The sequence below is a fragment of the Thalia democratica genome, chromosome 8, assembly GCF_965202585.1.
Source record: "Thalia democratica chromosome 8, ktThaDemo2.hap1.1, whole genome shotgun sequence".
NCBI lineage: Eukaryota > Metazoa > Chordata > Thaliacea > Salpida > Salpidae > Thalia > Thalia democratica.
In genome coordinates this window covers 28,399,444-28,425,722 of record NC_139172.1, presented here as the reverse complement: position 1 = coordinate 28,425,722, position 26,279 = coordinate 28,399,444, and the positions used below count along the sequence as shown (strand labels likewise).

The window sequence follows — 26,279 nt, the reverse complement described above, 5'->3', positions numbered from 1 at the left end:
TAGATTGATTGGCATAAAGTTGAAAAAGATAAAATTTACATTTGTCTGTAACTTAAAGTTAAGCACTTGACTGATAGGTTATACAGCAAAATGAAACAAATTGGTGTGCTACTTGTGCTGTACATCATATTTAGTCTTGCATCGACTACAATACAAAGTTAGTTTATTAAATTTAAGTAAAATCACTGTTATTGATCATGTTTATACTTTGTTACGTTTCTGAGACGTACTTAAAGCCATAGTTTTTAACTATAAGATTTAAAATATGAATACTGAATAGTTACAAAATATAATAAGAATTTTTAAGAAGCTAAACTAAACTCAAGTAAATTTTAGCTGTCATTTAATGCTAAATGTCAATCGTTAAAAGTATAGTTTTTCAGTTGTACTTAATATCATTGAAGTATTGCATACATCTACTTAATCTTAAATACGGTAAACAACATCACCGTGCAACAACTTAAAAAATTTGACCTCAGAACAGTATTGGAAATAAACATTGTACAAGTTTACCTTCAAACACAGGCGAATGCCCAACTCAGTACGTAACAGTTGAGGCTGACAAAGAAGTTAGTTTACAAGATGCTGCAGAAGGTGAATTGCGAGATTGTTGGTGGATTGTGAGTTCTGGTGGTGGTGAACAGATCAAGCTGACAGTCGGAAACATGAGCGGCGACGGTGGAATTATGGTATAAACATTGATGAACTTTGTACCTCATTTTTGCGTGTATGTACTATAAAACCTTTCCAGATAAAACGAATTTTTGTAAAATTTTTTTTTTTAGCTCAACTTAAAGTCGGTTTGTAGACGTTGTGCAAAACTTAATGAGTTTATAATACAAAATACGATATAAACTAAGGATACATCTGATAAACCTTCGTGTGCATATATAATAATAATTCGCTGCATTAAAACACAATTTTAAAACCAACATTTAAACCTTTGTTTAAACAACTTTACAGTTTCTGAGAAAAACTAGTTCAATATTTTACATATAAGCAAAAAATAGCTTCAGTGTAATTATAGTTGAGTATAACTAAAAACAAAACATATTTTATCTAACTTCAAAAAGTGTAGTTTATATTTAAACTTAAGCATTAATTTACTCCCTATTCAAAATGAAAAAAATAACAAACGTTTACTTGTAGTAAACATTAAACAACAGCGCTATCTAAAAAAAGCAGTAGTTGACAGCTACCTCATATATAGCTGCATAGATGGTCGGATAAAGTTAATTAAACCGCGCTGAGCATTAAAATTCATTTTCGCACGTGAATCTAATTAACTGCCGTATTAAGCGGTCAGCCGATAAATACTGCGATAAGCCGCATTCGAACCGCAAAAGGTTTTTTAAGCTCTCTACATCGCGATGCGGCAAACTTCGCTACTGAATAAAGACTTTAATTTACAGTGCTTTTTTATTTTACTTACAATTTATTTTGTAACAATTGTAACACACAGAAGAAAATTGTTGAAATATACTTGTGTTTAGTAAAAGACTTTGTTTGTTTTTATAAAGTACAGTAGCAGAATAATGTTTAATATTTTAATTTATAGGTTTACAGCTCTGCGAACGCAGTTAAAAACGAAAGCTTGAGAATAGACGCGTTTAAAAGTGGGGATATTGTTTCGTTTGTTTCACCTTCGAATGCAATGGCTTTGAACTTTGTCGACGGCAATTTAAGGGATTACGAAAGTTTAAAGGTCGAAGTGATAGGTCAGCTAAATGTCATGTTCTGACATTAAACGTTTTTTTTCTTAACAGTTTTACATAACGTAATTTCGTTAAAAATGATAACATAGCCTATTAAAACGTTTAAAACTTTATTAAACAATTTTCGTTAAAAAAATATTTTAATTTACCAAATAATTCAATATTGATAAAATTAGCTGAAGTTACACAAAATGTTTATTTTTATAATTTTTTGGACACAAATATTAATCTGAAATATTTTTGGTACTATCAAAACTTTTATTTTAGAAACTGTTTTCAGCAATTTTTCAAATTTAGATTCTAAGTCGGAAAATGTTTGCGCGAACAATAACTTGGTGGCATCAGATGTGAAGCAGCATCTAGTTTCTCCTAACTACCCAGACTCATATTCGAACAACCTGGATTGCAAGTGGGAAATAACCGCTCCTGAGAATCAATTAGTGCAGATCGTTTTCGACAAGTTCGCAGTTGAAGAATGCTGCGATAGTTTGGAGGTCAGTTGTGAAATAATCCGATAAAAGTTTTAAACATCGGCAGCTTCTTACGTACTTTAGATTTACAAAACATCGGTTTTTAAGTAAAAGTTTTTGGTTTTCAGAACTTAAAGTCAATATTGGACACCAGTTGTTGTAAATAATATTAAAATACGAAAATGTTTAGTTTTAATAACTATTTGTTTTTGTTTTAATAGGTTCAAAGCAGTTTCTACAGAAATATTGTTAGACAACTAATTTTGTACCGAAAACTAACAATCTTGATTATTTTTTATTTTAGTTTCGCGTATAAGCTGAGTAGTAGGAAATAACAAAAAAAAAGATTTTGAGTAGTTATAATAGAGTATAAGTTTTCTTTTAAATGGTTTTTATCTGAATTACAAATGTTTTAAGTAGCAACACAAATTATATATATACTTGATCGCTGATAAAATGTTTGCACACCATATAAATACTTCTTATAGACAAAGAGTTTATTAAACTTTCAAACGTCATACAAGACTACAATACAATCCACTTACTGTCAAATATTAAGAATGAATAATTTTCAACCTTACAAAACAAAATTTAAAACTTTTTTATAATCATGTAAAATAATGTAAAAGCTAAATGTATTTAAGTATAACAAGAAAAGTACTTTATCTATTATTTCAAAATTAAAAAAAAATCTTCTACTTAAACTAAATTTTCAAAAAGCATAAATTAAAAGTAAGACTATAGATTAATATTTTTTATTTAAGTGTGACAATTTTTAAAAGTATATTATATATAAAAAATTTAAAAAACGAGTAAAATTAGATAATATACAATGTGCTAATAGAAAAAAAAAACTACATTTGTTTTTATCTGACAGTTTAAGAATTACTTACTTTTGTACACTTAATTTAGTAGTTCTACGTTTAGAGTGGTTAGTTTGTAATAAAATTGACAGTAAACACATTTAATTTTAGTAATAAAAATTTTATTTGAACTCAAACAAAATGAAGCTTATGTTTATACTTTCTAAATCATGTGGTTTTGCTTTGTGTTGTTGGCAACATAGATTAAATTAGTGTAAAGTTCAAATAAGTTAGATTTTAAAGAAATGTTTACAAAACCTTGTACTATTAAGTAGTTATGCAATATTAAATGAGGAAATAAAACCCAAAATTAAATAAAACATCTTCAAGTCTTTTTAATTCACGCAATATTGTATGGTATTTAATTGAAAATTTTAAATAGCTTAGAGAAGGCAACCAACTGATTGAAACTTTCAATAGCGGAAACTACAAGGATAAAGTGTTCGTGTCAAAAACTTCTCAGGGGTTTAAAGTTGTGTTCAAATCCGACGCTTCAGTTGTTGATGTTGGGTTCCATGCGTTTTACAGAAGTGGTAAGAAAATTTTAAAATGTATACCACTATTTTTGAAAAGCATAATTTATTTTTAATTGGCCATGTAATTAATTTATATTTTTTTTAAATAAAATAAATATGAAAAAATAAATTTTATATATCTTAGCACAAAAATTAGATAGTTATGATAATATTATTAACTTTTATAGTTTCACCATCTGAAGCGAACCAGCCATTCGACTACTACGGTAAGTTAAAATATATTTTATTTGTTACTTCCAAACACAAAACTAAAAAAAAAGTCTATTTAGAATTTGCGCATTTTGTAAGTCCAGGCATATAAGCAATTTAAAACGTGATTTAAAACTTCACTTACATCCAAACGCGCAAATCGGTTTTAAAGCGTCGGATTTACCAGCTTCCAAAGCTCGCCTTGAGCAATTTCTGCAAACTTTCGCGAAACGACTTAATATTCACAAAAAACATAATGCCTCCCATTGTAGCGCTGGTTGTACAAAACTTTCCGTGCTTCTCAAAAGCCATTAAGTTCATAAAAAGTTTTATTGGCAATAACAATTTGTATTCAGATAAGTGTTCCGGCAGTTTCGTGGCAAACAATGAAGAAAGGAGGATAGAGCTGCCCGGATGGCCTTCCGCTTATTACAGCCGAAATACTACTTGTGAATGGGACATTGTTGCGGAGGACGGTGAAAATGTCGTGCAGTTGAAATTGGACAAGACTGAGATGGATAGATGCTGCGATTACTTGGAAGTGAGTCGGGTACCGCGTGTTTAATCGCGCTGCTATAAGTTTAAAGTTTAGCAAATTGAAATCTTTAATTTATTATCCCTCGGATACTAGGTTGTTTTTTTTGCAGCGGTAAGTCGTTTTGTGTTTTATGTAAACAACAAAAGCTTTTAAAGCTAAAACAGTAGCTTAGCAAACTGCTTTTCTAGTGATTTATAATTAATGTTTACAATATATGTACACTTTAACTGTAGCTCTTTAAATTAACTATTTTATCTTTGACTAATATTGAGTTTTCTGTAAAATGCTCATTTTAACAAACACTTGTTTAATTTATTTAGTTTCTTTTTTTAATATCTAAGTGTAAAATAAAATTTAATAAATAGCATGTCATACATTTTTATATAAAAAAAAATGTTTGTAATGCATTGAGAATTTTAACTTGTAAAAATTGAAAGTTAATTACATAATGTGTTTGATACTTTTAATTAGTTGTTTCCTTAAATACATTACAAATTTTAGAAAAAGTCGAAAAACATATAATATGTTAAACGAGCTTTTACACATTTTTAAGTCACGTAGATTAACCTTAACTACATCAAACAAGAAATAATGTCAGCTGGTCAAACAAATTAAAAAAAATAATGAATCAAAAAAAAAATTAAAGCTAAAGAATTTTTAAAACTAATTTTTGTGTAAAATGTGTTTAAATTCTTTTTCAGATTTCCGAGACAAACACATCAGTTCATCGATTTTACGAAATAAATGAGCACTTTGTTTACACTTCAACACATCAAAAAATTAAAGTCAAGTTCCACTCTGACAGCTCAGTCATCAATAAAGGATTTAACGGATACTTCAAGCAAGGTAAAAAAGAGCTTAAGCATCATTAAAGATATTTCATAAGTTTCAACTAAAATAACTAAAAGCACTAACTTTAAACAAAACTCAAAAATACTTACGCAATGCAACGCAATTAAATTTTTAGTTACAAAAAACACATTTATTTTCCAACAGTGGTTCCAAAAACGACCGTAATGAAGCTTCCAGCAGTTAGAAATTACACTGCGTTGAAATTTGATAATGTTGAGCACCTTGCTACAGGTAATTACACTTTCATCAAAAATAGATTAGCCATGCGTATTGTGTAATGTGTAAAAAAAAGTGTAAAAAAATAAAAATGCTGATGCAAAAAAACGAAGCAATTTTGTGTGTACTTATATTTTGTTTTTTTTTTTTAAAGTGTAAATACGTTTTAATTGTTAAAAACCAACTATACAGATTTAGATGAGCTCGTTTGTCCGATTCCTGAGAATGAAAATATTTGTCTTCACCTACCTCCCTGGGCCATTCAACGAAAAGGTTAAGTACAATAGTTAAAAAAAAGTTTTTGTAAGCAGTTGTAAATCAAAACGTTTTCTTCTTTAAAGTTTGTCGTTTAGATTTTGTATGAAAACATAAATAACTAGCTATAAACTTAATCATTGGAAATAACATTAATTACAACAACTTTAAGCCCATAGATTTAAAACCCTTAAACTAAGGTTTATTTTATAAACAAGTGTTTTTATAATTATTTTTTTTCTATAGAATATTCTTGTGGTTTTGATGACGTCGCGTCTGACGAGATCAAAACGCTCAACTCCCCTCATTTTCCCAACTCCTACGAGTCGGACTCCCGGTGCAGGTGGAGGATAAGAGCGGAGGAAGGGTACCTCGTTCAGCTGACCGTCGGCTTTCTGCAAACCGAATATTGCTGCGATAAGTTGAAAGTAAAAAGAAAAAATATACAAATAAGAGAGCTTTAAAAATAGTTTTAAACCTGAAGAATTTTTTTATCAATTATGATTCCGTATTTAGTATTAAAAAAAAATTGACTATTTTTCTATCAACAGATATGGGGAACAGAGAAGTTGGAAGTCAAACTGGCGGGAATCGTCAGAACGGACCGAAGTTTTGTGTCCGCAAACGAAAGTGGCTTCGTTCTCAATTTTCGCTCGGATTCCACTGTGAACATGGGTGGCTTCCATGCTATATATAAAAGAGGTAGTACGAATTTTGCGGAACGATAGCAAAATAGTTTCTGTACAGCTGTAAACCATTTAAAAAGCTAAAAAAATAATATCTTTTTACTATAACAGCTACTACTCAAACGACTTTAAACTCTTTTTAAACAAGTCTAACAACGAAATATTAAATAAAAACCGTATCTAGGTTTTTAACAAACAGATCTGAATACTCTTTGAGTTAAAATATAAATCTGTATTATTTGATAACTATATAAACATATATCAATTTCAGTACCCAAGGACGGAACAATAAAGCCTCTACGAACGCAAGGTAAGATTTTTAAAAAGAGAGCGAGTCTCAAAAGTCAACAGAGTTTGTAGACTAATATTTTTTTTCCAGCCACTTGCTTCTTCGACATAGAAGTCAGCGAGACTCCTCGGGAACTGACGTCGCCGAACTGGCCCGGTGACTACCACGCCAACCTGGACTGCTACTGGAACTTGACCACGAAGAACGAGTACAAGGAAATTGAAATCACCGTGCACAATCTGACCACGGAGGCCTGTTGCGATTTTCTTCAGGTTGCAATGTGTATTGATTTAATAATCTAGTGATAACAAAAAGTAGTTGACTAAAAATGTTTACATTGTATGAAAGCTTAAAAAATACAACCAAAAAATAGTATTTAAATTTTTGATAAAAATTGCATAGTAAGACTGATTAAAACAATTAAAACATTAAATAACATTTGCTGGTTAATTTACAACCACATTTTTAAGCAGCTTAACACATTTTAGAAATTACCTCAAAATTAGATTTTAGAAACCATAAAGTTTACGGTGTTTTACATTTTGTTGGTGCTATCAATAAAATTTCAACATAAAAAATCAAAAGTTGAACAAACATAAATTAATTTTGTGAACAAACATTCTTGTATTCTGTTTCCTAAACTTCTTTGTGTGAAACCCACCTCAGATATCGACGAGCAACGGTACGACGAGGCTGAAAGGCAACCTGGAAAGAAGCAGAACAATTTTGTCCAACAGCAGGCACATGAGCCTGTATTTCTACTCGGACAAGAGCAACTCTTTCCAGGGCTTCCGAGCGACCGTTCGGCAAGGTATCATTATTCAGTTCATTTCTCAGTTGAAATAGTTTAAAAATCATTACTTTTTCAGTTGACGCTCAATCGAACAGGATCTCAGCAACAAGTTAGTAACAAATTAGTTTTTTTTTAAATATATAAGTCTAAGTACAGTAACCTCTCGCATTTTTACGCACTCGTGACGTTACGCACTCTCGTTTAGTTACGCATTTTAGAACTCTAAAAAATTCAAAAGTTTTTTATTTTAAATATTGCATAAATTAAGTTTATTGTTTTTTTTACATTGAAATATGTTTTTAAATGCTAAGTCACCTCTCCATATCTTTAAACTTTGTAAACTTATGTTTCTTAATTAATTGATAAACATTTAGTTATACCTCAGTATATCAGAAATTTCGTTAACAATAAGAGATTAAATTAAAATTCTGAAAGAAATATGACTGTGTCATATAATGAAAATATAATGAAATAATGAAAGTTTAAAACACAAATAAATAATACACCACTGTATATAGGCATCACACCATTTTTAAATTGTAAACAAATGCTTAGTTATAAATTGAATTTTCTAAGTAGAATAGAATATAAATGTTAAGTAACAAATAAGTAACATATAAATAAAGATAAAGATAAAACCTACTTATTGTTAAAATTAGTAAAATTAATCTACAGTTATTGTTATTTTATGTAAACTTAAATCCTTTTTTTTAAATAAATGTATAGTTTTATCTTTTTTTTCATATTTAAAAATAAAGTAAACAAATTTTTAAAAGTGGAAAAGTCCCCAGTCTGCTTTTAACTAGAAGCAATATCCAAAAACAGCCATTATAGTAAGTATATTTGGTACCTCTCGTACCTTTACGATCTCTCGTATCTTTACGCACTTTTTCTGTGGGCACAATGTGCGTAAATAAGGGAGAGGTTACTTTAGATGTAATTGTATGAATAGTTAAAACAAGTTATTTCTTTTACATACTTCTGTATCAACTTATGTTTTAATAACAAGTTTATGCTGTTTTTTTTCAAGGTGACTTAATGACTTCGTAAAACTTTTCAAATTTTATTCAAAAGAATTCTTTATAGTTTTAAACTACTTTTACAACTTGTATTTGGTGAAAAATGTGTGTCGTGCAGATCTCAAGTATAAAGCTGAAGTGATAAAAAAAAATGTAATGATTGTTGAAAAGATTAACAGCTACGAAAGGAATATAATCCAAAACTAATTTTAAAAATATTCAAATTAAAAACTAAGTCTGCATTTGAAAACCTTATCATTTACAACATAATTCATTACTAGTTTCCAAATACAAAAATACATAGCAAGTTTCAAAATACTCAAAACATTTTCAATGCTGAAGGTCTGCAAGAAAGCGCGGGGAGCTGCAAGTTCCACTTGACTGCCACCGACCAACCGCAGAACTTCTCTACCGGGGGTTTTCCCTACCCCTACTCCCCCAACACCGACTGCGTGTGGAGCGTGAAATCAGACGATGACGTCAGCATCGTTGACGTCACAATCGAAGAACTTTACACGGAGCCGTGCTGTGATTTTCTTGACGTCAGTTTTAATTTTTTATTTTTGGTAGTTTACTAATAAAATCGTGTTGTATTCGTATATTCTTTATTTAATAATTCAGTTTGAAAGAAACAAGAACTATTCTGATTTGTTGAATAAGTCAGTGTCATATATCCAAATAAAAAAGTAAACTCTTTAAGTATGTTTTTCACCTTTTTATGACCTTTTATTCAGAATAAGTACTGATACAACTGAGAACTTCAAAAAAAAAGTTTATAACTTACACTTCAGTTATCTTAGATGCGACATATTAAAATAAGTGCTTTAATAGATGTAAAAAACATTATTATATGTTATTTTTTTTATAGAAATTTAAAAGGTAATTTACTTTTTTTAAACTGGTTTAAGTACTCATGCAAATATCTAACATAAACCACACTTTCACAACAAAAGGTCTTTTTGCTCGACAATGAGAAAGGATACGACCGGCTGAGAGGAAAAATATCCACATCGAGGCGTTTCACAGCCAAGTCGTTTCTCTTCCGCTTCTTTTCCGACGGCACCGATCAACGCCGAGGGTTCAGAGCCACTTACCGTTTGTGTCAGTTTTCTTAAAGATACAAAGAAACAAAAAAAAGTTTATTTTTTTTCGTTAAAGTACAACTAAACTATAAAAAAATTGTATCAACAGTGTCCAATGAAGCCAATCAACCAAAGGTTACAAAAAAGAAAAAGACACCTGCAATTGTATCAGGTTTTGTTGATTTGAAGTTAATAACTTGTTTAAGAACTTTAATTGTTTTATAATTAATAGTAAAAAACTTTCTTCTTAACTGTTGTTTGTTAGAGCTCACGCTTTTTTAAACTAGTTAAACACATTTTTATTTTATTATTGGTTTTTCTTGGGAATGCTTCTAGCTTAAGATGATTTTTTTTGCAGACTGTAAATGCTTATTGACTAAGACTACTTAACTCTAGGCACAAGCTTGACTAAAATTACATATGTATCAATAAAAAAATCTTAAATTTAGTTTACAATACTTTACCATGTTAGTACCATTAGTAAACTAAGTATAAAGTTTGCCTGAAAATTAAATAGTACAAAAAAAAAGTATTTTAATAGCAAATATATTTAGAGGGTTTAAGAAATTTTTTAGTTTGGATTGCGGTATATGTATAAATTAAAACAAGAAGTTATTTTAAGCTTGCTTAAAACTACTTATTAACTAAATACAACTGTTTGTGATTAAATTCGTTGGTGTTTCTTAAAAACTTTAAAATATAGTTAAACGGTTTGTTGTTTAGTCGTTTACATTGAAATTAATTTTGGTTTAAGAACTATAAAAGTAAACTTAAATTTATTCAGATTTAGTATAAAGTAGATGCAAATTGTTTAAACGAAAAAAAGAGTTTTTATTTTCAAAATCAAACAAAGCATTTTTTGATAATTACACTCGTTTAAATTCTATCTATGCATTAGTTTGCATAGAAAAAAGTTCCTTTAATACACGCTAAGAACTTAATTACTTTATCAATATACTATTTATTTCGCTGCATTTAAACGCTAAAATGTTGATTAATGGCTTTATCATCTAAATTTGTAAAACGTGTCTATTGTTTGAAATGGTTGTTTTTCAGCAATTATTCACATGTTTATTACCTAGTTTTTTTTAGTTTTCTGTCAAAAAAAAACCTTGAAAACTTTTACAATGTTAAGTCATACTAGCCCAGCTCACAAACTAGTTTCAAAACATTTAGCATGCGGATCAATTGAGTTCGCGACGAACGAAACGAAAACGCTGACATCACCGAGCTGGCCGGGAAACTACAACAACAGCTTGGACTGCACGTGGGTTCTTCGCAGCGAGAACAGTAGCCTGGCTGTTGAAGTCTTCATCGCAGAAGTCGACATTGAAGCTTGTTGTGATTACCTCGAAGTTAGTTGAATGTTAACTGCCTGGTTACGTTGTACTTATAAAACTTTTTCGGTGGTTGTAAAGAATGTAGGTAAACAAAAAAACGAGTTAAATGGTGTTTGTAAAGTTAAAAGAAGTTTGAAATAAATTTGTTTTAAAGAAAAAAAAATACTTACCTTAAGCTAAAATATATAATGTTCAATTTATGACATAATTAAAGCACGATTTGGCTTACTTAACAAAAATTTCGCAATATAAGTGTTTAGAACTTTGTGTAAAACAGCTGTTTTAGACTGAAGTGAAAAAATTTATTTAGTGCGAAATACAAAGATAAAACAAGTTCTTTGATTTTTTACATTCATTAGTTTTGAGTAAGAAACCGAATATACTTTTAAGTAATTTAAAATTAAGTTTTTCTTATATTACTTTAGACTACAAAAAATTATGTTGATATCAGCTGTATTTTTGTCTGTTATTACTAATTGTAAATAAACAAAAACTTAAATAATTAAAAATCTATTAACAAGTTCATTATACTAAGTATTAATAAACATCAAACACGAACCTTTTGTTAATTCATATGTGAAACTTTTTGAAAAATATTCTCAATTTAGTAAACATTTTTTTAATGAAAAAATGTTATATAAAAATTAATATGTTATAATATTGAAATTACATGTTAATTATTCTGTCTCGTGAAACTACAATGTCGAAACTTATGAAATCGTTCTTTTTACAAACAACAAAAAATTATCTATTTGTAGCAAATATTATTGTTAGTTTTTTTTCAATAGATCTTTAAGAATTGTTTTTGTTGTTTTGTGCTTTTAACAATAACATGAAATTAAAAAAAGGTAATGTTCAAAAAGTTGTAAACGAAGTTTAAAAATCCATTAGTACTAGTATTACAACGTATAAAAACTAAATGTTTTCATTTATGTAGAAATGTTTTTTTTTACAAAGTAGGATATGTTATACAATATGTATTCATAAATGCAATTTTGTTTGTGCAGAAAAGTTTTACAACTAAGGTTTCAAACATAATTATGATTTAAAAGCTGTATTAAACCACATTTCTGACTATTAAACACTCTTTAAAACTTTAGGCAGCTATTAAAATTTACCTAACTAAACATGAGAAATATAATTCTAAAATATTTTGGTCGATAAGTAGCCGATTTATATTAAATTTAAAATTTTCAGATCTAAGCAAATATTTTTGTTTGAACTGATAGCTGTTCTTACGTGTTATATAAGTTTTCAGCTTTGCGTTTAAAAATGATAAACCTTTTATTTTTTTATAAACCATTTAGATATCGGGTGGAAATGAAACCCAAAGGTACAAAGGAAACAACGCAAATCCTAACAAAATAATATCAAACGGAAATGAGCTTACAATCTCTTTTAAAAGTGATTCCAACCGAAATCAAAAAGGCTTTTTGCTTGAGTATAGACAAGGTATCAAGTTACTAAAAACAACTTTTTTTTAAAATGACTAAAACCAGTATTTTTCAGTGAAGCCCAAATCAAGAAACACTGTCGTACCCGGTAAGCTTTTATTCGAATCTTATTGTTATTATTATTATTGTTGTAAGGTTCGCTCAGCTTCAGTTTAGTATTTCCATTGTATGTTTGTTTTAGCTAAATTAAGGCAGCATTTTCAAAATCACAAAAAGTTCTAAACATTTTTCAAACGCTGCTGGTACTGATGTTACTTAAAATTTTAATAAAACCGAGTTCGAGGTGTGTTCTCAAAACAATGTGAATTTTAATGACAGTTACGGGTAAAAACAACTGCACGTTTCACTTGAAACCGACCGAGCAGTTTCAGCAAGTTGCCACGGAAAACTACCCGAACTCGTACCCTTCAGATACTGATTGCGTGTACATCGTCCAATCAGAAGCCAGCGATTCCGTGCAAGTTGTTGTCGAGGTACTAGAAACTGAAGAGTGTTGCGACTTTGCAGAGGTTTTGTTTTATTTTGTATATTTTTATTAAGCAATTAGAAATTTAATTTTCTTTAAGGTTAAATTAATCGTAGTTAACAGCATGCTTGTTACTTAAATTTAATTTCACCGTTTTAGCAGGACTATGTTTTAACAAATATTTTGTGAATCAGTTTTAAATTTTAGTTGCTAAATTGTTTATCATTAGGAGTAAAACTCGTTTCATATGTTTTTGGTCACAAAAAAAACAAAAAAAAACTTCTTTAACCAATTTTCAACGTATTTACTTAGTTTAAAAATATTTCGTAAACTCAATTAACATTCTGTTTTATTTATCGGGGAGGTCTTCTATGGGAAAGACGGTTTTGAACGACTGAAAGGGTTGGTTTCGGAAAGTAAAAGCTACCAAGCGAACTACGTTGTGATAAGATTTTTCTCGGACAGAAACATTCAGAAAAAGGGACTTAGTTTTAAATATAAATACAGTAAGTACTGACTATTGTTGAAAAATGTGTCTATAAAAACTGGTTATAACAATTTTTGAACAGTAACCGGGGATATATCGGAGGAAGAAACTAATGAAGGTAATAGCTAGTTTGATTTTACTCGTTGAATACAATATATATACATACATAATTATGTTATTACTGGTTTTTAAAATGTTTCAATTTTTTACACTGCATAATTTTAGATTAATACATCCACTAAAAGCAAGATTGCACTTAAATACAGAAATAAAATAGGTATATTAAGCATAAAATAAAATATTACATTTTAAAAAACAGTAGAATCGTTTTTATAATCTCTTTTAAATTAAAAAAAATATATATATATATTTTAGTTTTTGAAAATCTAAGCTTCAATTATAAAACCTCTTAAACACAAAGTTATGCACTTGTATAAAATGTTCTAAATAAATTCGCAACATTTTAAATTGTCTGAAAGCCTGCAACGAAGAATTTGAAGCATCAAATGAAGTCAAACAGTTTTCCTCGTCTCAGGGAAAACTTTTGTACAGCAGCAATTCGCAGTGTAGTTGGAAACTTAAGTCGCCCGCCAACAACAAAATAAGCCTCAATTTCACAAACATTCAGACGGAAGAGTGCTGTGATTTTGTTGAAGTAACTTACTTATATTTTTGATTTCTAAAAAATATTCAATATTAAAGTCATGTTTAAAACTTATATTAAAACTAAATAACGTTTTTGTATGCTTTTTCCGCGGTGGTAAATAATTACTAAATGAATAACTTAAAAATTTTAAACAACCAGGTGTTCGATGGCAATAGTTTAGTAGCAAATTTAAGCGGAACGATTAAGTTTTATTCAGTTCTGTCCACCACAAATCAAGTATTAGTCAATTTGAAGACAGACAAAAGTGTTAACATGCAAGGTTTTAGGGCAAAGTATAAATCAGGTTAATATAGCCCTTTTATGTTTACATGAAATAAAAAATATTTAATTTGCGCACATCAAGTTTACTTAAATAATCTGATCAATCTCCGTCAGACATTTCGTTTACAGCTTTAGTAGAACTCGTTTAAAAAATTAACTCAAAATTAATTCATTTAAAACCTAATAATTGAATTATAGTAAATCTTAAAATGAAAAATGAACTAAACTTAGCATGATAGTTCTAAATAACACTTAAATGATTTTTGTGATACATAATTTAACTTAACGTGATTAATATACGTAAAAAAACTTGTTCAGTTTACTCACCCGAAACAAAAGTCAAGGAAGTTGCTTCAGATGAAAAAAGTATTAACAAAAATGAAACCCTTACTCTGGAAACAAAATGTCAGTATTTCTATCTTTATAGTTTGTATTAGTTTACTTTTATAGTTAAACTTAGAACTAAACAAAATTGTTAAATGCATGAAAAAAAAAGCTACATGAATTTCCTTTGACTAAAATAAAACTTCAACTTTACAAATTCAAAAAGGATAACAGCTTTTAATCTCAGTATTAATAATTCAAACAGATGTACAATGTGACGAAACGATATTTGTTGAAGATGAAAAAATACAGATCGCTTCCGAAAATTACCCAAACCTTTATTATTCAAACTTTAACTGTCAAACTTTTATTACGACAAAAAGCAAAAGAAGACTAAACATAACTTTCACAGAAGTCTCTATGGAGCCTTGCTGCGACTATATAGATGTTAGTTTAAAAGAAAACAATATTGTCAAGTTTTTTAACTACTTTATAGCTCTTGATAAAATTATTTAATTTTGTTAGTAATTTGCTATGGTATATATTATTTTTTGATCGTATGGCTTAATATATGGTCTTTCCGTCTACTTAAGATGTTAAAGATATATAAAACTGCATGAGTTTTTATGAAAAAGTTATTAAGAAAAAGTATTATTTTACTATTAAAACGTATGATTAGTTTTAAAAACCTTATCGTTAGTTAGAGATATGTTTTTAGATTTTCAGAAATAATAAGTTTTATAGCAAAAACTAACTAACAAATTTAAAGGTCATTGAGGAACCGAGTAAAAAGCGTTTGGCAAAATTCAATCAGGAAAGTTTGCAAGAAAGTTTGAGCTACATACCAATGAGTAACAGCATTTCAATTAGAATGGTTTCTGACCACAACGTGAACTTAAAGGGATTTTTTGCGACTGTGGAGATTTTGCCAGGTAGAAAAATTAACAAGTTTATAATTTTGTCTAGCGACATATGAACAAAACTGTACGACAAATAATTTTTTAATTAAAGATAAAAACTACTAATTTACGTGAGATACTCAACAACTATATAAAGATTTAAAAAAAAGATAAACTTTAAAACAATTATATGTTTTTATTAAGTGTATATTTTACATATTTAAAAAATTTATAAATTTAAATTTGATTTAAAAATTAAGAATATATAATAACTATGCTATTATGAATTATACTAAATTTTTATAAGAATTCTTAATACAATTTAAAATATTTAATTTTTAACCATTGTCAAATAGTCTAATATATAAGATAGTTATTTCTTTAATGTAAAACTGTTTTTCAAAAAAGAAAGATGCACTTGTTAAATATACAAAAAGTAAAACAAAATACATAAAGTTAAAACAACCGACTAAGTTTAGTTTAAATCAAATATAGAAGAAGATTGCTACAAGACATTTGTGATACCGACTAATGGAGATATCAAGTTGACTTCACAAAGTTACCCGAGCGAATATCCTAGTAGAAATTGTACATGGAAAATTTTAAGCGACGATCCTAATCTGCAATTAAGAATTAAGTTTGACGAGATATCAATGGAAAAATGCTGCGATAGCTTAAAGGTGATTTAAAATGAAACTAATGTTTAATTTTATATCTACAGTGACTAAAAGTTGATAAAAATATGATAATCATTTGTTTGGTATGTTCACATGGTTAAAAACAATTCTGACTCTAATAAGAAATCATAAACTTGTATAAACGCTTTTAATAAGTTTTTGTTTTATCTTTAGCTTTTCGATGGTTACGAGGAGCGTTTTATGGTCAAACTGTCAAATGATGAAAGCAAGTACATTTACGAAACTTCTTCAAACGTGATCACTTTAAAAATGCTTGTTGACGAGTCTGGTTCCGACAAGGGCTTTTCTGCAAACATCAACACCTTTAAAGGTATTTCGTATAAAACTTTGAGTTGAACCTTGTTGTGATTATTATGTAGAGCCATGTACAAAATGTTGTACTACAGTTATTTAAGTGATTTTTAAAAGTTGTTCATAACTTGAAAATGATAAGATATTAACAAAATAAACAAAATTATGTGAATGCAACTTATTTTTATGAGTTTATACACATTAATTTTTCAAGAGATTGCTAAGCAAAACACCTTCAGTTAACTTGTCTTCTTGAGAAGTAGATAACATCTTACTGATTTAATCAAAACTTAAAACAGAAGAAACAAAGGGTGATGACAACACCAGTTAATCGTGTATATAAAGTAAATATATATAAATATAATAATATAATTTAAAAATAAACCGTGTATACAACAGTGTCTTTTTAAAATAAGCGATTTAGGCTATCGAAAAGCAATAATTTTGTTAAAAAATTTTAAAACAAAGAAAACAATTCAACTATATTGTTTAATTATTTTTTATTACTTATTTTTGTACTGCTTAAAATTAAAAGTTGTCTACCATTTAACTTTTTATTCAATGTTTTTTCATTGTTTACATGTTTCAAAGGGGACAAAAAAAGTAACTGGGTAGTTAATTTTCAAAGGAACGATATCTTATTACGGAGGGCGATTTCGTTCGTACACCTTTATTATGGAAATGAGTTTAGAAAACCCTGTTGTTTATAAAACAAAATTTTATTTTCAATAAACTCAGCATGCAATTCAAGAAAAAATTAATTCACCTTAATTACAACCAAAAATATATGATACAGCAATGTACGTGTTTAATGAAAACTTGAAACAATAAACAAACAATTGTTTTTAAAGTTAAAAGAAAAATCTTTTATCATAAAAAAATGTATTGTGCAAACTTTAAAAACAACAACTAACATTAACAAAAAGTAAAAAATGTATTAGTTAATTAAAAACAAAAATAAACAATTACAGCAAAAATAGACAACAGCTTTAATCAAAAATTAAAATTAAAGAAATAAATAACGATAACAACAACCAATTGTATCTAAAACAAATTGAAAATTATATTAAAAGCGCATCATGCAAATTAAAAAATAAATTACAATAACTACAAATAAAAAACAAATATTTAATTTATAAATTATAAATATGAAAATAAACAATCACAGCAACGTACAGCACTTTCGAGCAGAAGGGATGCGGATCGACGATCACCGTCGACAAGGAGGAGGAAGTCCTCCTCTCCCCACAGTATCCCCTGTCTTTCGGCGAAAATCTCAACTGCCATTGGCTGATCCGGACCGAGGATCCAATGAAGATCGTCAGCTTCTTCTTCGACGAGATCGAAATGGAGGACGCCGGCAGCGAAATTAAGGTGATTTGTTGAACAGTTGTTTTGGCATTTGTGTATATTTAACTGGTTTTTTAAACAAAAAACTGCTGGTTTTAAAACTGTAAATGTGAGTTCTTTCAATATTGATGTTGTGAAATCTAATTTTTGTTTTATGTTATAAATAGGTGTTATAATTTATTTTAGATATGGCTAGTTAACTATATGATCAGTATAATCCATGAAACTTTTGCAAAAGTTAAACAAATCAAAGGGAAAAACATTTTTATGACAATGCTCAGATAACCTAGAAACCTAAGATAGGTTTCCGTTTTTTTAAAAGCATTGTGACAAAAGATTACATACAATTTTAACCTTGTTATAATAATTTTTGTTTTTACAATTAATTAAACTTTATCACTAATTTGCTCAAAATGTTTAAACTGTAATACTTTAATTGTTACGTATACTTTTTGTTAAATAATTAAAGTTTACAGATAACATACTAATCAAAAACGTATTTAGACTAAAGTTAAAATAAGTAAGTAAATTTTCTTTATTATAATCCTTATTATAAAATTGGTTTATGAACTTTTTATTTTATTACTTCTATGAATAGTTTAAAATGAACTCACATGTTTTAAAATATGTTGTTTAACAAAAACAGAAATAACATTAAATTAAACAGATTCAAAAGATACAAAGCGTTTATGACGTTTATATTTTTAACGTTTGGTAAATGATAAAAACAAAAAAAAAACAAACAACGGGTGATATACAAGGAAAACTTGAAAAACTAAGATATTGAAAATTCTATGATATTATTACTGTAAGCTAAATATAAAAAAACGCACAAACAATTTGTTTTTTTTTTTAAATTTGTCTAAACAACGATTAAAATGTTTACTTTTATTTTGTTATGTACCAGATATACGATGGACCGAATGAAAACAGCAAGTTGATGGAAACTTTTGACAAGTACAATATTCCAGAAGACTTTTTTTATTCTTCTTCTAATTCATTATACATCGTTCTAAAATCTGACGAGCAGAAAGCATTTGGAAAGTTTTTCGGTTCTTTTTTTCAAGGTTATTTTTTTCGATTAAAACTTTATTAATTTAGTAAATGTAAATTTTCCTAAAAACATCTTTAAACATGACATCCACCTCACTTTTTCACGTTAATGCAACCTGTATTTACCTGAAAGTTTTGTTCAAACTTTTAGTGATATGAACTAATCACAACAAATAAAACTTTTTAATTAGAATTTCGGAATCATTGCTTGATTTAAAACTCTATTTAATTATTACTACTTTATTACGAACAGATTCGCTCGACCGGAACGAATGCGGGTTGAAGTTGAAGGCGCTAGACGTGAAAACCCCCCTCATTTCAAAGGGATACCCGGATGTCTATCCCCACCAATCAGACTGCTCGTGGACGCTGGTGGCCAATGAGGGCAAACGGGTCGAACTGGTCATCGAGGACTTGGACTTGGAGGCTTGCTGTGATTATTTGGAAGTTAGATTCGACGCTGTGTTCATAAACGATTTTAAAATAAAATTCAAATTACGCTGTGAAATACAAGCCAAATGGCGGCTTTCAAAATTTAACGATTTTTGTCAATTTTTAGCTTAAAAGGGTATACTCTTTAATGCTAGGCTGTTTCACTTTAAAAAGATATACTTGTCAAATTTGTATTCGTTCTAACAACTTAAGCTTTGTGATGGCAGCTATTTTGTACCTCTTCAAGTTCAAAAACTAAACTCGAGTTTTACAGGACCAGTCGCGCTTTTTGTTGAGGACTATTCTTAACTGCTCAACTAAAAACTTGCGCCAAAAATTTTAACACCTTTTAAGTTTCCCGTAATGAAATAAACTAAAGTGTGAGTGCTTCATGCACAACATTCCTCAGATCACGGACGGCAAAGAGAGGAGGCTGATGGAAACGGTGAGGCAGATGAAGCTTGTGAACAAAACGATGACCTTCAGGTCCACCACCAACACGATGAACGTCAGGTTGTATTCTGACAGGTCGATCGGCGGAAGGGGGTTCAAATCATACTTCCAATCGGGTAACTAGTATAAAACTTTTGCTTAAAGATGTGTTTAAGTCTCTTGACTTCTTTTTTGACTCGTTTTTGATTGTTTTTGTTACTTCGCTCTGAAAAATACTTTTATTGAACAAAAAATGTTTTTTACCTACGGAATAGATATAATTACTAACATTTTATTAAAAAGAAAACTATGATAAAAAAAGATTGTTTAAAACATTAGTTTGAGTTATTTAAATGATCAGCATTTTTATACAGACTTGTACTGTTGTGTTAATTCAAAAACTTGTATAAAAAGAACTTGAACAAGTTTATAAAACATACCCTTTTATAGTATACCAACACATGATAAAAACTGTTTGAAGATAAAAAACTAAAAAAGATATTAAAATAAATAAAAATTTTTAACAGTCCAACCTCAATGGGACGCGAACGCGTGTGGGTTCACTTCTTATGTGAGCGAGGGGCAGATAAAAACGTTAGTTTCTCCCAACTACCCGGGGAACTACCCGGTGAACGTGGACTGCCACTGGGTGGTGTTGGCGGAGAAAGAGGGGAGGCAGGTGGAGCTGAGGGTGCAGGACGCGAGAGTGGAGGAATGCTGCGACTCCGTGCAGGTATCAATCTGTAATTGTATAGATTTGTTATACATGTGTAATAAATTGATATTATATAAAATACATTATATTACATAATAATTTACACTCCGTACAGGTTTTTGTATTTTGTTATTTATTTATTATAACATACATGTGTGTATCAATTTATTTATCAACAAAATGTAGTTTTTAAACTTCTCCACGGTTTTTTTGTTGGAAAACTAACCTTTTTACCTTGTTAGTAGTATATATAAATAGATCAAAAAAGTCTTATATGGTTCAATATATATACATATGTGGTGTATACTTAACTACGTATGTTTATATTATATTTGCTATATAGATTTTATATTTATATTTATTTACTTACAAAGTAAGTTTTATAAACTTAATTACAACTTTTCTGGTAAAAGCTAAATTGATGTTATTAACGATATTTCAGAAAATATTCAGTTTGTGTTTTTTTCAAATGATGTGAACAACTTTTAACGGTTACTTAACCGTTCTTAATTAAAAAAATCGTTTGAGCTTTTTAGCTAACTATAATACCTTTTCTTTGCGATATCAACAAATATTTTATTTAAACAGTTTTATATAAAGGTCACAGCGAACTTTCTTAAATTTAAAGTCAAGTTGACAAAACCGATAACAATTCTAAACAAAATGTTAACTTTAAAAATGTTATTAAGCTATATTTATGATACCATTGTTCTTTAAATCGTAACGCAACGCAATGTTTTGCGAACTTTAAAGCCAACACTCACACACAAACACACTTTAAAAGTGCACTTTCTGAATTTTTGCCCGAATCTTTGCAAGTATGGCTAATACTTACGATGAAATTTATTAAACAACATTTTCAACCAACAACTGAAGATTCGGGACGGAACGAGCGTGGACGGGGAAGTAGTGGGAATGATCGACAGTCACGTGGGCAGCGAAGGCAAAGTTTTCAAATCCACCAGAGGCGCTCTTCACGTCACGCTTCAGTCCGATTCGTCGGGAACTTTCCGGGGATTCACCTCATTGTACTACTTGAGTGCGTGTTACTGTTGTTTTATATGGAAACAAATAAAAGCAAATATTTTGAACTGTAATTTGTTGTACTATTTAAGTGATTTTTTTTTGATTGTAAAAAAATGTCACAATTTATTTTTCTCTTAATTTCTCTTAATTTCTAATTGTTATTTAATATTAAACAACTACTTGACTAAGTTACATTATTAAAAAAAAAAAATAATATATATTTTTGCTCTCACTATTTTAACGTCAAATCGTTTTTAAATCAAAAGTAAATTAATTTAATAGTAAATTACTATTTAACTAAATTTGATTGTTAAGAAATTTTAACAAACAGAATAGAAAACAGTTTTTTTTCTTAGCATTTTAATAATAAATCAAAAAAAACGTAAAACTTTCAATTTGTTATAGGTGGAAATGATAACTCTTACTCCAGCTTGTGCAAAAAAGTTGTAAACTTAAACGCTGGAAGCATGAGCTTAGAAGAGGAGAAAAATGAAGTTTGTCCAATCAAATCGAAATGTTTGAGCCTTGAAGCTGAAAATATTAACGTTGTTAGCTCTTTAGAAAGAAAAACTTACTCAGGTACCTATTCTTAAATTTAGTTTTGTTCAAAATTTAGTTTCTAAGAACACTTCTTCGAGATGTTACTGTTATTCATACTTTTACAAGATTTTTTTAGTTTGTCAAATTATCTCCACGTGAAGAAATATAACTAAATACCAATAAAAGCTTTTACCTGTTATCTAAGACTCAATAAAATAAAAAAATCTAATTTTTGTTAGTATTATTTTACAAACATTATTAAATTTAGTCTATTTATTTTAGTAGTTTAACTATGTTAAAAAACAAAACAATAAACAACAGAAAGATTAGCTTACGGCGGTTGCATAAGTGCGGACGTTTGCGATGATCTGTCATGTGATAAGTTCTTACCAACTTTGAGCATCGGAAATTATTCGTTTGAAAGCAGCTCGTCGGCAAAGTGCGAAATCTCATGCTGCTCCGGGGAGCTTTGCAACTCGAAACAAACAGCAAAAACTGAAAACGGTGAGTTTCGGTTAGAAAAAAGAGCAAATATTCTGTGGTATATATTCGTGCTTTTATAGTTTAAAGGAGTTTGTTTGAAATTTTATTTCAAATGTTTAAGATTAACTCAACGTTACCAATGTTTTATTTTTATTTTAGTTGTACTTTTTTTTACAGTAAATTAAAAAAAAAATAAAAATTTTTGTTAATTGTATATAATCTCCCTATGCTTAGCAAAATTGCAAGTTTAGTTTTTTATAATGCTACTATTACTAAATTATTTGTATTTTATTTGAATTTTTTAGTTTTTTTAACTTAATTACTTGTCAAATTGATAACTTTTCTCACAAAAGTAGATCGCAGAATAAGTAAACATACATGATTTACATAAATATAAATTTTCAAAATAAAGACTGTAAGAATCCTTTTGTTTTTTGAAAAAGTATACTTTGTTAATGTGTACCGTAGTAGGTCTAACTAGCTCAGTTTCATTAAAAAATGTATAATCAAAACAAACTTACAGTTTTTTTTAATATTGAGATGAATTATTAACTCTGTTGTTTTGTGTTAAACTATTTTAACAGATTATACTAATTCTAATTAACCAATAAAAATCTTAATCTAATAAACTAAAATCAAGGGTGCAGCGGGTACAACTTGGACTTGATGTTCCTGTTGGATGGATCCGGGTCGCTCACGGAGTCGGAGTTCAACTTGCAGAAGGAGTTCGTTAAGAAGAGCGCTCTGCAACTCGACTTCGCCAAGCATCAAATCGGTGTCATGCAGTATTCCCACTGGTTTAAATGGAGGTATTTCAGTAACGTAAATTGTACATTATTAAGAAAATTAAAAAGTAGTTCGTGTTTATAAATGTTCTGTGGTAATTTTTATTTAAGTAAAGCTTTAAACTAATTTTGTATAGCTTGTTAAAAAATAAAACGGTTTAAAATTAGATTTGAAATTATGTGCTTTTTTCAAGTTTTTTATTTAGTAAATAAACTAATCAAAAAAAACTTGTGTACATAATCTAACAAAGTTTAATATAAAAGGTAACAGCTTTATGATTTACTTATACTATCCTTTAAAATAAACGTATCAAAACTTTTCTACAACTAAACAAATGATTTTTACTAAACACTATTAAAGCGAGCTAAAAAGTTATTGAACAAGAAACATTATGAAAAAAACTTTTATAATTTTTTTTCATAATATAACTCTAAAAGTTTAAAATTTTAAACAATACTTATATTCACCTGTGCAAGTGCGCTTGGAAAGGTAAATTAATAACTTGCATAAACTTTATTTGAACAGAAAACTTTTTCTTAAAAAACAAAGTGCTCAGATATACTAAGTCTGATCATTAAATTTGAATAAAACTAAACTAACTAAAAAAACTTTCAAAGGTCAATGACGTCGGCAGATCAAACGTTTTTCGAAACGCACATACCATTGGGTCAACCTCAAAACTTTCAGGAGTTTTCTGTAAGTAACTTACAAGCATGTATTTCACATACTGTTTACTTTTAAGCTTTTAAAGGTTATTCTATATAAGTATATTGACGAAGTGAATGAGTTTAAATTCTTAAAACTTTTACGTTCTTTAGGTTAACCTCAAAACCAGACGTTTCTTTAAATAAAGTGAAAACTTTATTTTTAATTACTTAAGCTCTCTAAGTAAGACCTTACATTAGAATGCTTTTGAAAAATGTGTCAAAAAGCTATTTTGATACATTGATTATTAATCGTTGTTAAAACAAATGTTCTTCACTTTGATAAACTTTTACAATATATTTTAATTTAAACTGTTAATAACCTTTTGAGCACTTAATTAATCATAACAAACATGTTTTCAACATTATTAGATCTAACAACTTAACGTGCTTAACCACGAAGGTATTCAACGAGTAAACATTGTTTTAAATTTTTTAACATAAATTAAAAGGCATGTTGACCATCAATATTTTTTCAAGGACTCGATGGACCAGATACGACCGCACGGTTTCACGGCGTACGTGGGGCACGCCGTGGAAAAGGCAATTGTGGAGGACTTGACGAAATCTCACCGGTTCTTGCGAGACTGCACGAAGAAAGCAATCGTCGTTGTGATTGACGGAAAGCTAGTTTTTGTGTTTACGAGAAAACAAGATATATATTCTTTGAAATTACCCGTATGTTGACATTTTAGTTATTTAGAAAATTAGGTACTTCATAAATAATAGAATGTTGGAAATCTATTTTTAATAAAAAATTAACTCTTTATTTTTTATGTGTTAAAATGTAAGACAAAACAAAATGACATAAAGTGTAAATTAAAATGAAAATTAATTAGATTCAGTTTAAAAAGAGTAAGACTAATTGGAGTAGTGTGCATTATAAGGAAACATAATTTTTTAGATGAGTTTATTTCTTTAAACTTTTTTCGCGCTAACGCAATGTTCAAAGAAATAAACGTACTTAAACATACTTTTATGCTTTTTTAACTTATGTCTACTATCATCTTGTAAGCATGGAACTGTTTGTAAAGAAATAAACTCATCTAAAAATTATGTATCTCTGTTTATAAACTTGCATACAACAATAGAAGTTAAACATAACCTTTTTTATTGTTACCTTAAGTTTAATCTCAAAATAATTATGATTTATTTTAAAAAATTACAAAGTATTACGATTAAATGCGATTTTGACTTGTTTACGTTATAAATACCATAGACAACTTTTAGGTTAAATTTTGATTAAAAACATACAATGTTTTGTTTTTATACTTTCAATCATATTATTTTCTAGACATTCGCTTTACTAAAAGTAAATTTAGTTATATGCAAAAAAAAATTTGTCGATTCTTTGGTTGAAAATTTGTACCAAACTAATCATATAAACCAATTTTTAACAGAGCATCAGACAGTCGATATTTAAAAACGAGTAACAGACTATCGCAAACTTACGAAGTAAATATGATAGGTGTAGGTGTGGATCAGTACAGAAAAAAAGAATTGCAAGTAAGTTGCACTAACGTTTGTCAGTCCAGTGCTTTTTCATAAAGCAAAAAACATTATTTTATTGTTCTCAAATAGAAAATCCCTTGGAAAAGTGCTTCAAATAAATTTAATGAATATTACATTTGTTTAGCTTTTAGGATCAATTCACTATTGTATTTATTTTATTTTTTCTCTCAACTTTGAATTTTCTGTCTAACTTAGTTCATAAATATTTATTTTGTTTTAACAAAGTTATTTATAACTTAAGTTTTTACTTAAAAATTTTAAACTTCTGACCAGCCACGTTTTTAATTAAACAGCTATTTATGCGTTGTACAGAATAAATTCCATATATTTTTTTTTATCAAGTCTAAACTACTACGAATTTACAACAATAATGGACTAATTCTTTAGGTTTTGATAAACGGAAACCAGGGACTAAACAGAAATATTTTGAGCGCAAAAAGTTTTTCAAAGTTGGACGAAAAAGTAGATCTTTTAGTGGGACTTCTACAGAAGCTCACAAAAATTTCGTAGAATCTCAGTATCTGTTTTACTTAGAAGTATTTAGTTTAGTACTACTTTTTTAAAGTTTTAATAATATGGTGACAAATGAATTTTTATAATTTTTTGTAACTTAGTTTTTTTATTTTACTGCCAAATAAATTATTTTATTTCTACTTGTTGAGTTTTTAACAATAGTTTAATACTAACTGTAAGAAATATATAAAACATATGTGTCAGTTTTTAGAGAAATAATCATAAAGTAAAATTAGAAAATATAATAGTTATTATAAAAACTAAAAAAAATTTTTGGTGTACTTACAAGACTTTTTTTAAACTTTTTATAATGGCCCTTTTATCATTATGACGAAAAATAATA

At 28.5% G+C, this 26,279-nt stretch overlaps 1 protein-coding gene across 2 annotated transcripts; it reads left to right on the top strand.

Annotated features, from left to right (window-relative positions):
* LOC145841867 (cubilin-like) lies at positions 1 to 26,076 on the top strand. Of its 2 annotated transcripts, none has more exons than XR_014370186.1 (45): positions 1 to 157; positions 526 to 689; positions 1,559 to 1,718; positions 2,013 to 2,209; positions 3,431 to 3,581; positions 3,752 to 3,790; positions 4,130 to 4,314; positions 5,013 to 5,157; positions 5,308 to 5,394; positions 5,572 to 5,652; positions 5,881 to 6,062; positions 6,186 to 6,336; positions 6,592 to 6,630; positions 6,700 to 6,881; positions 7,276 to 7,420; positions 7,479 to 7,511; positions 8,764 to 8,963; positions 9,375 to 9,522; positions 9,613 to 9,675; positions 10,680 to 10,858; positions 12,151 to 12,295; positions 12,353 to 12,385; positions 12,616 to 12,806; positions 13,128 to 13,269; positions 13,333 to 13,368; positions 13,730 to 13,905; positions 14,056 to 14,200; positions 14,497 to 14,583; positions 14,768 to 14,949; positions 15,272 to 15,434; positions 15,897 to 16,081; positions 16,253 to 16,409; positions 17,559 to 17,764; positions 18,648 to 18,807; positions 19,047 to 19,240; positions 19,635 to 19,794; positions 20,185 to 20,390; positions 21,249 to 21,411; positions 21,804 to 21,977; positions 22,260 to 22,442; positions 23,062 to 23,230; positions 23,825 to 23,903; positions 24,392 to 24,589; positions 25,312 to 25,417; positions 25,811 to 26,076. XR_014370186.1 is itself a non-coding variant. In XM_082949154.1 (45 exons), exons 1-45 carry the CDS (start codon positions 91 to 93, stop codon positions 25,931 to 25,933), a joined length of 6,309 nt encoding a protein of 2,102 aa, XP_082805280.1. In that variant the 5' UTR covers positions 1 to 90; the 3' UTR covers positions 25,934 to 26,076. The 2 variants fall into 2 exon arrangements, 1 of the variants encoding a protein (XP_082805280.1); XM_082949154.1 differs by having other exon boundaries at positions 24,392 to 24,537.
* The last annotated feature ends 203 nt before the right edge of the window (positions 26,077 to 26,279 follow it).

Bases quoted from the DNA above. Each gene is read 5' to 3' on its own strand.
- LOC145841867 (XM_082949154.1), top strand. From the start codon at position 91: ATGAAACAAATTGGTGTGCTACTTGTGCTGTACATCATATTTAGTCTT. The intron at 5,158-5,307 runs GTAAAAAAGAGC...ATTTTCCAACAG, and splicing joins TAACGGATACTTCAAGCAAG to TGGTTCCAAAAACGACCGTA. The intron at 14,201-14,496 runs GTTAATATAGCC...AAACTTGTTCAG, and splicing joins TAGGGCAAAGTATAAATCAG to TTTACTCACCCGAAACAAAA.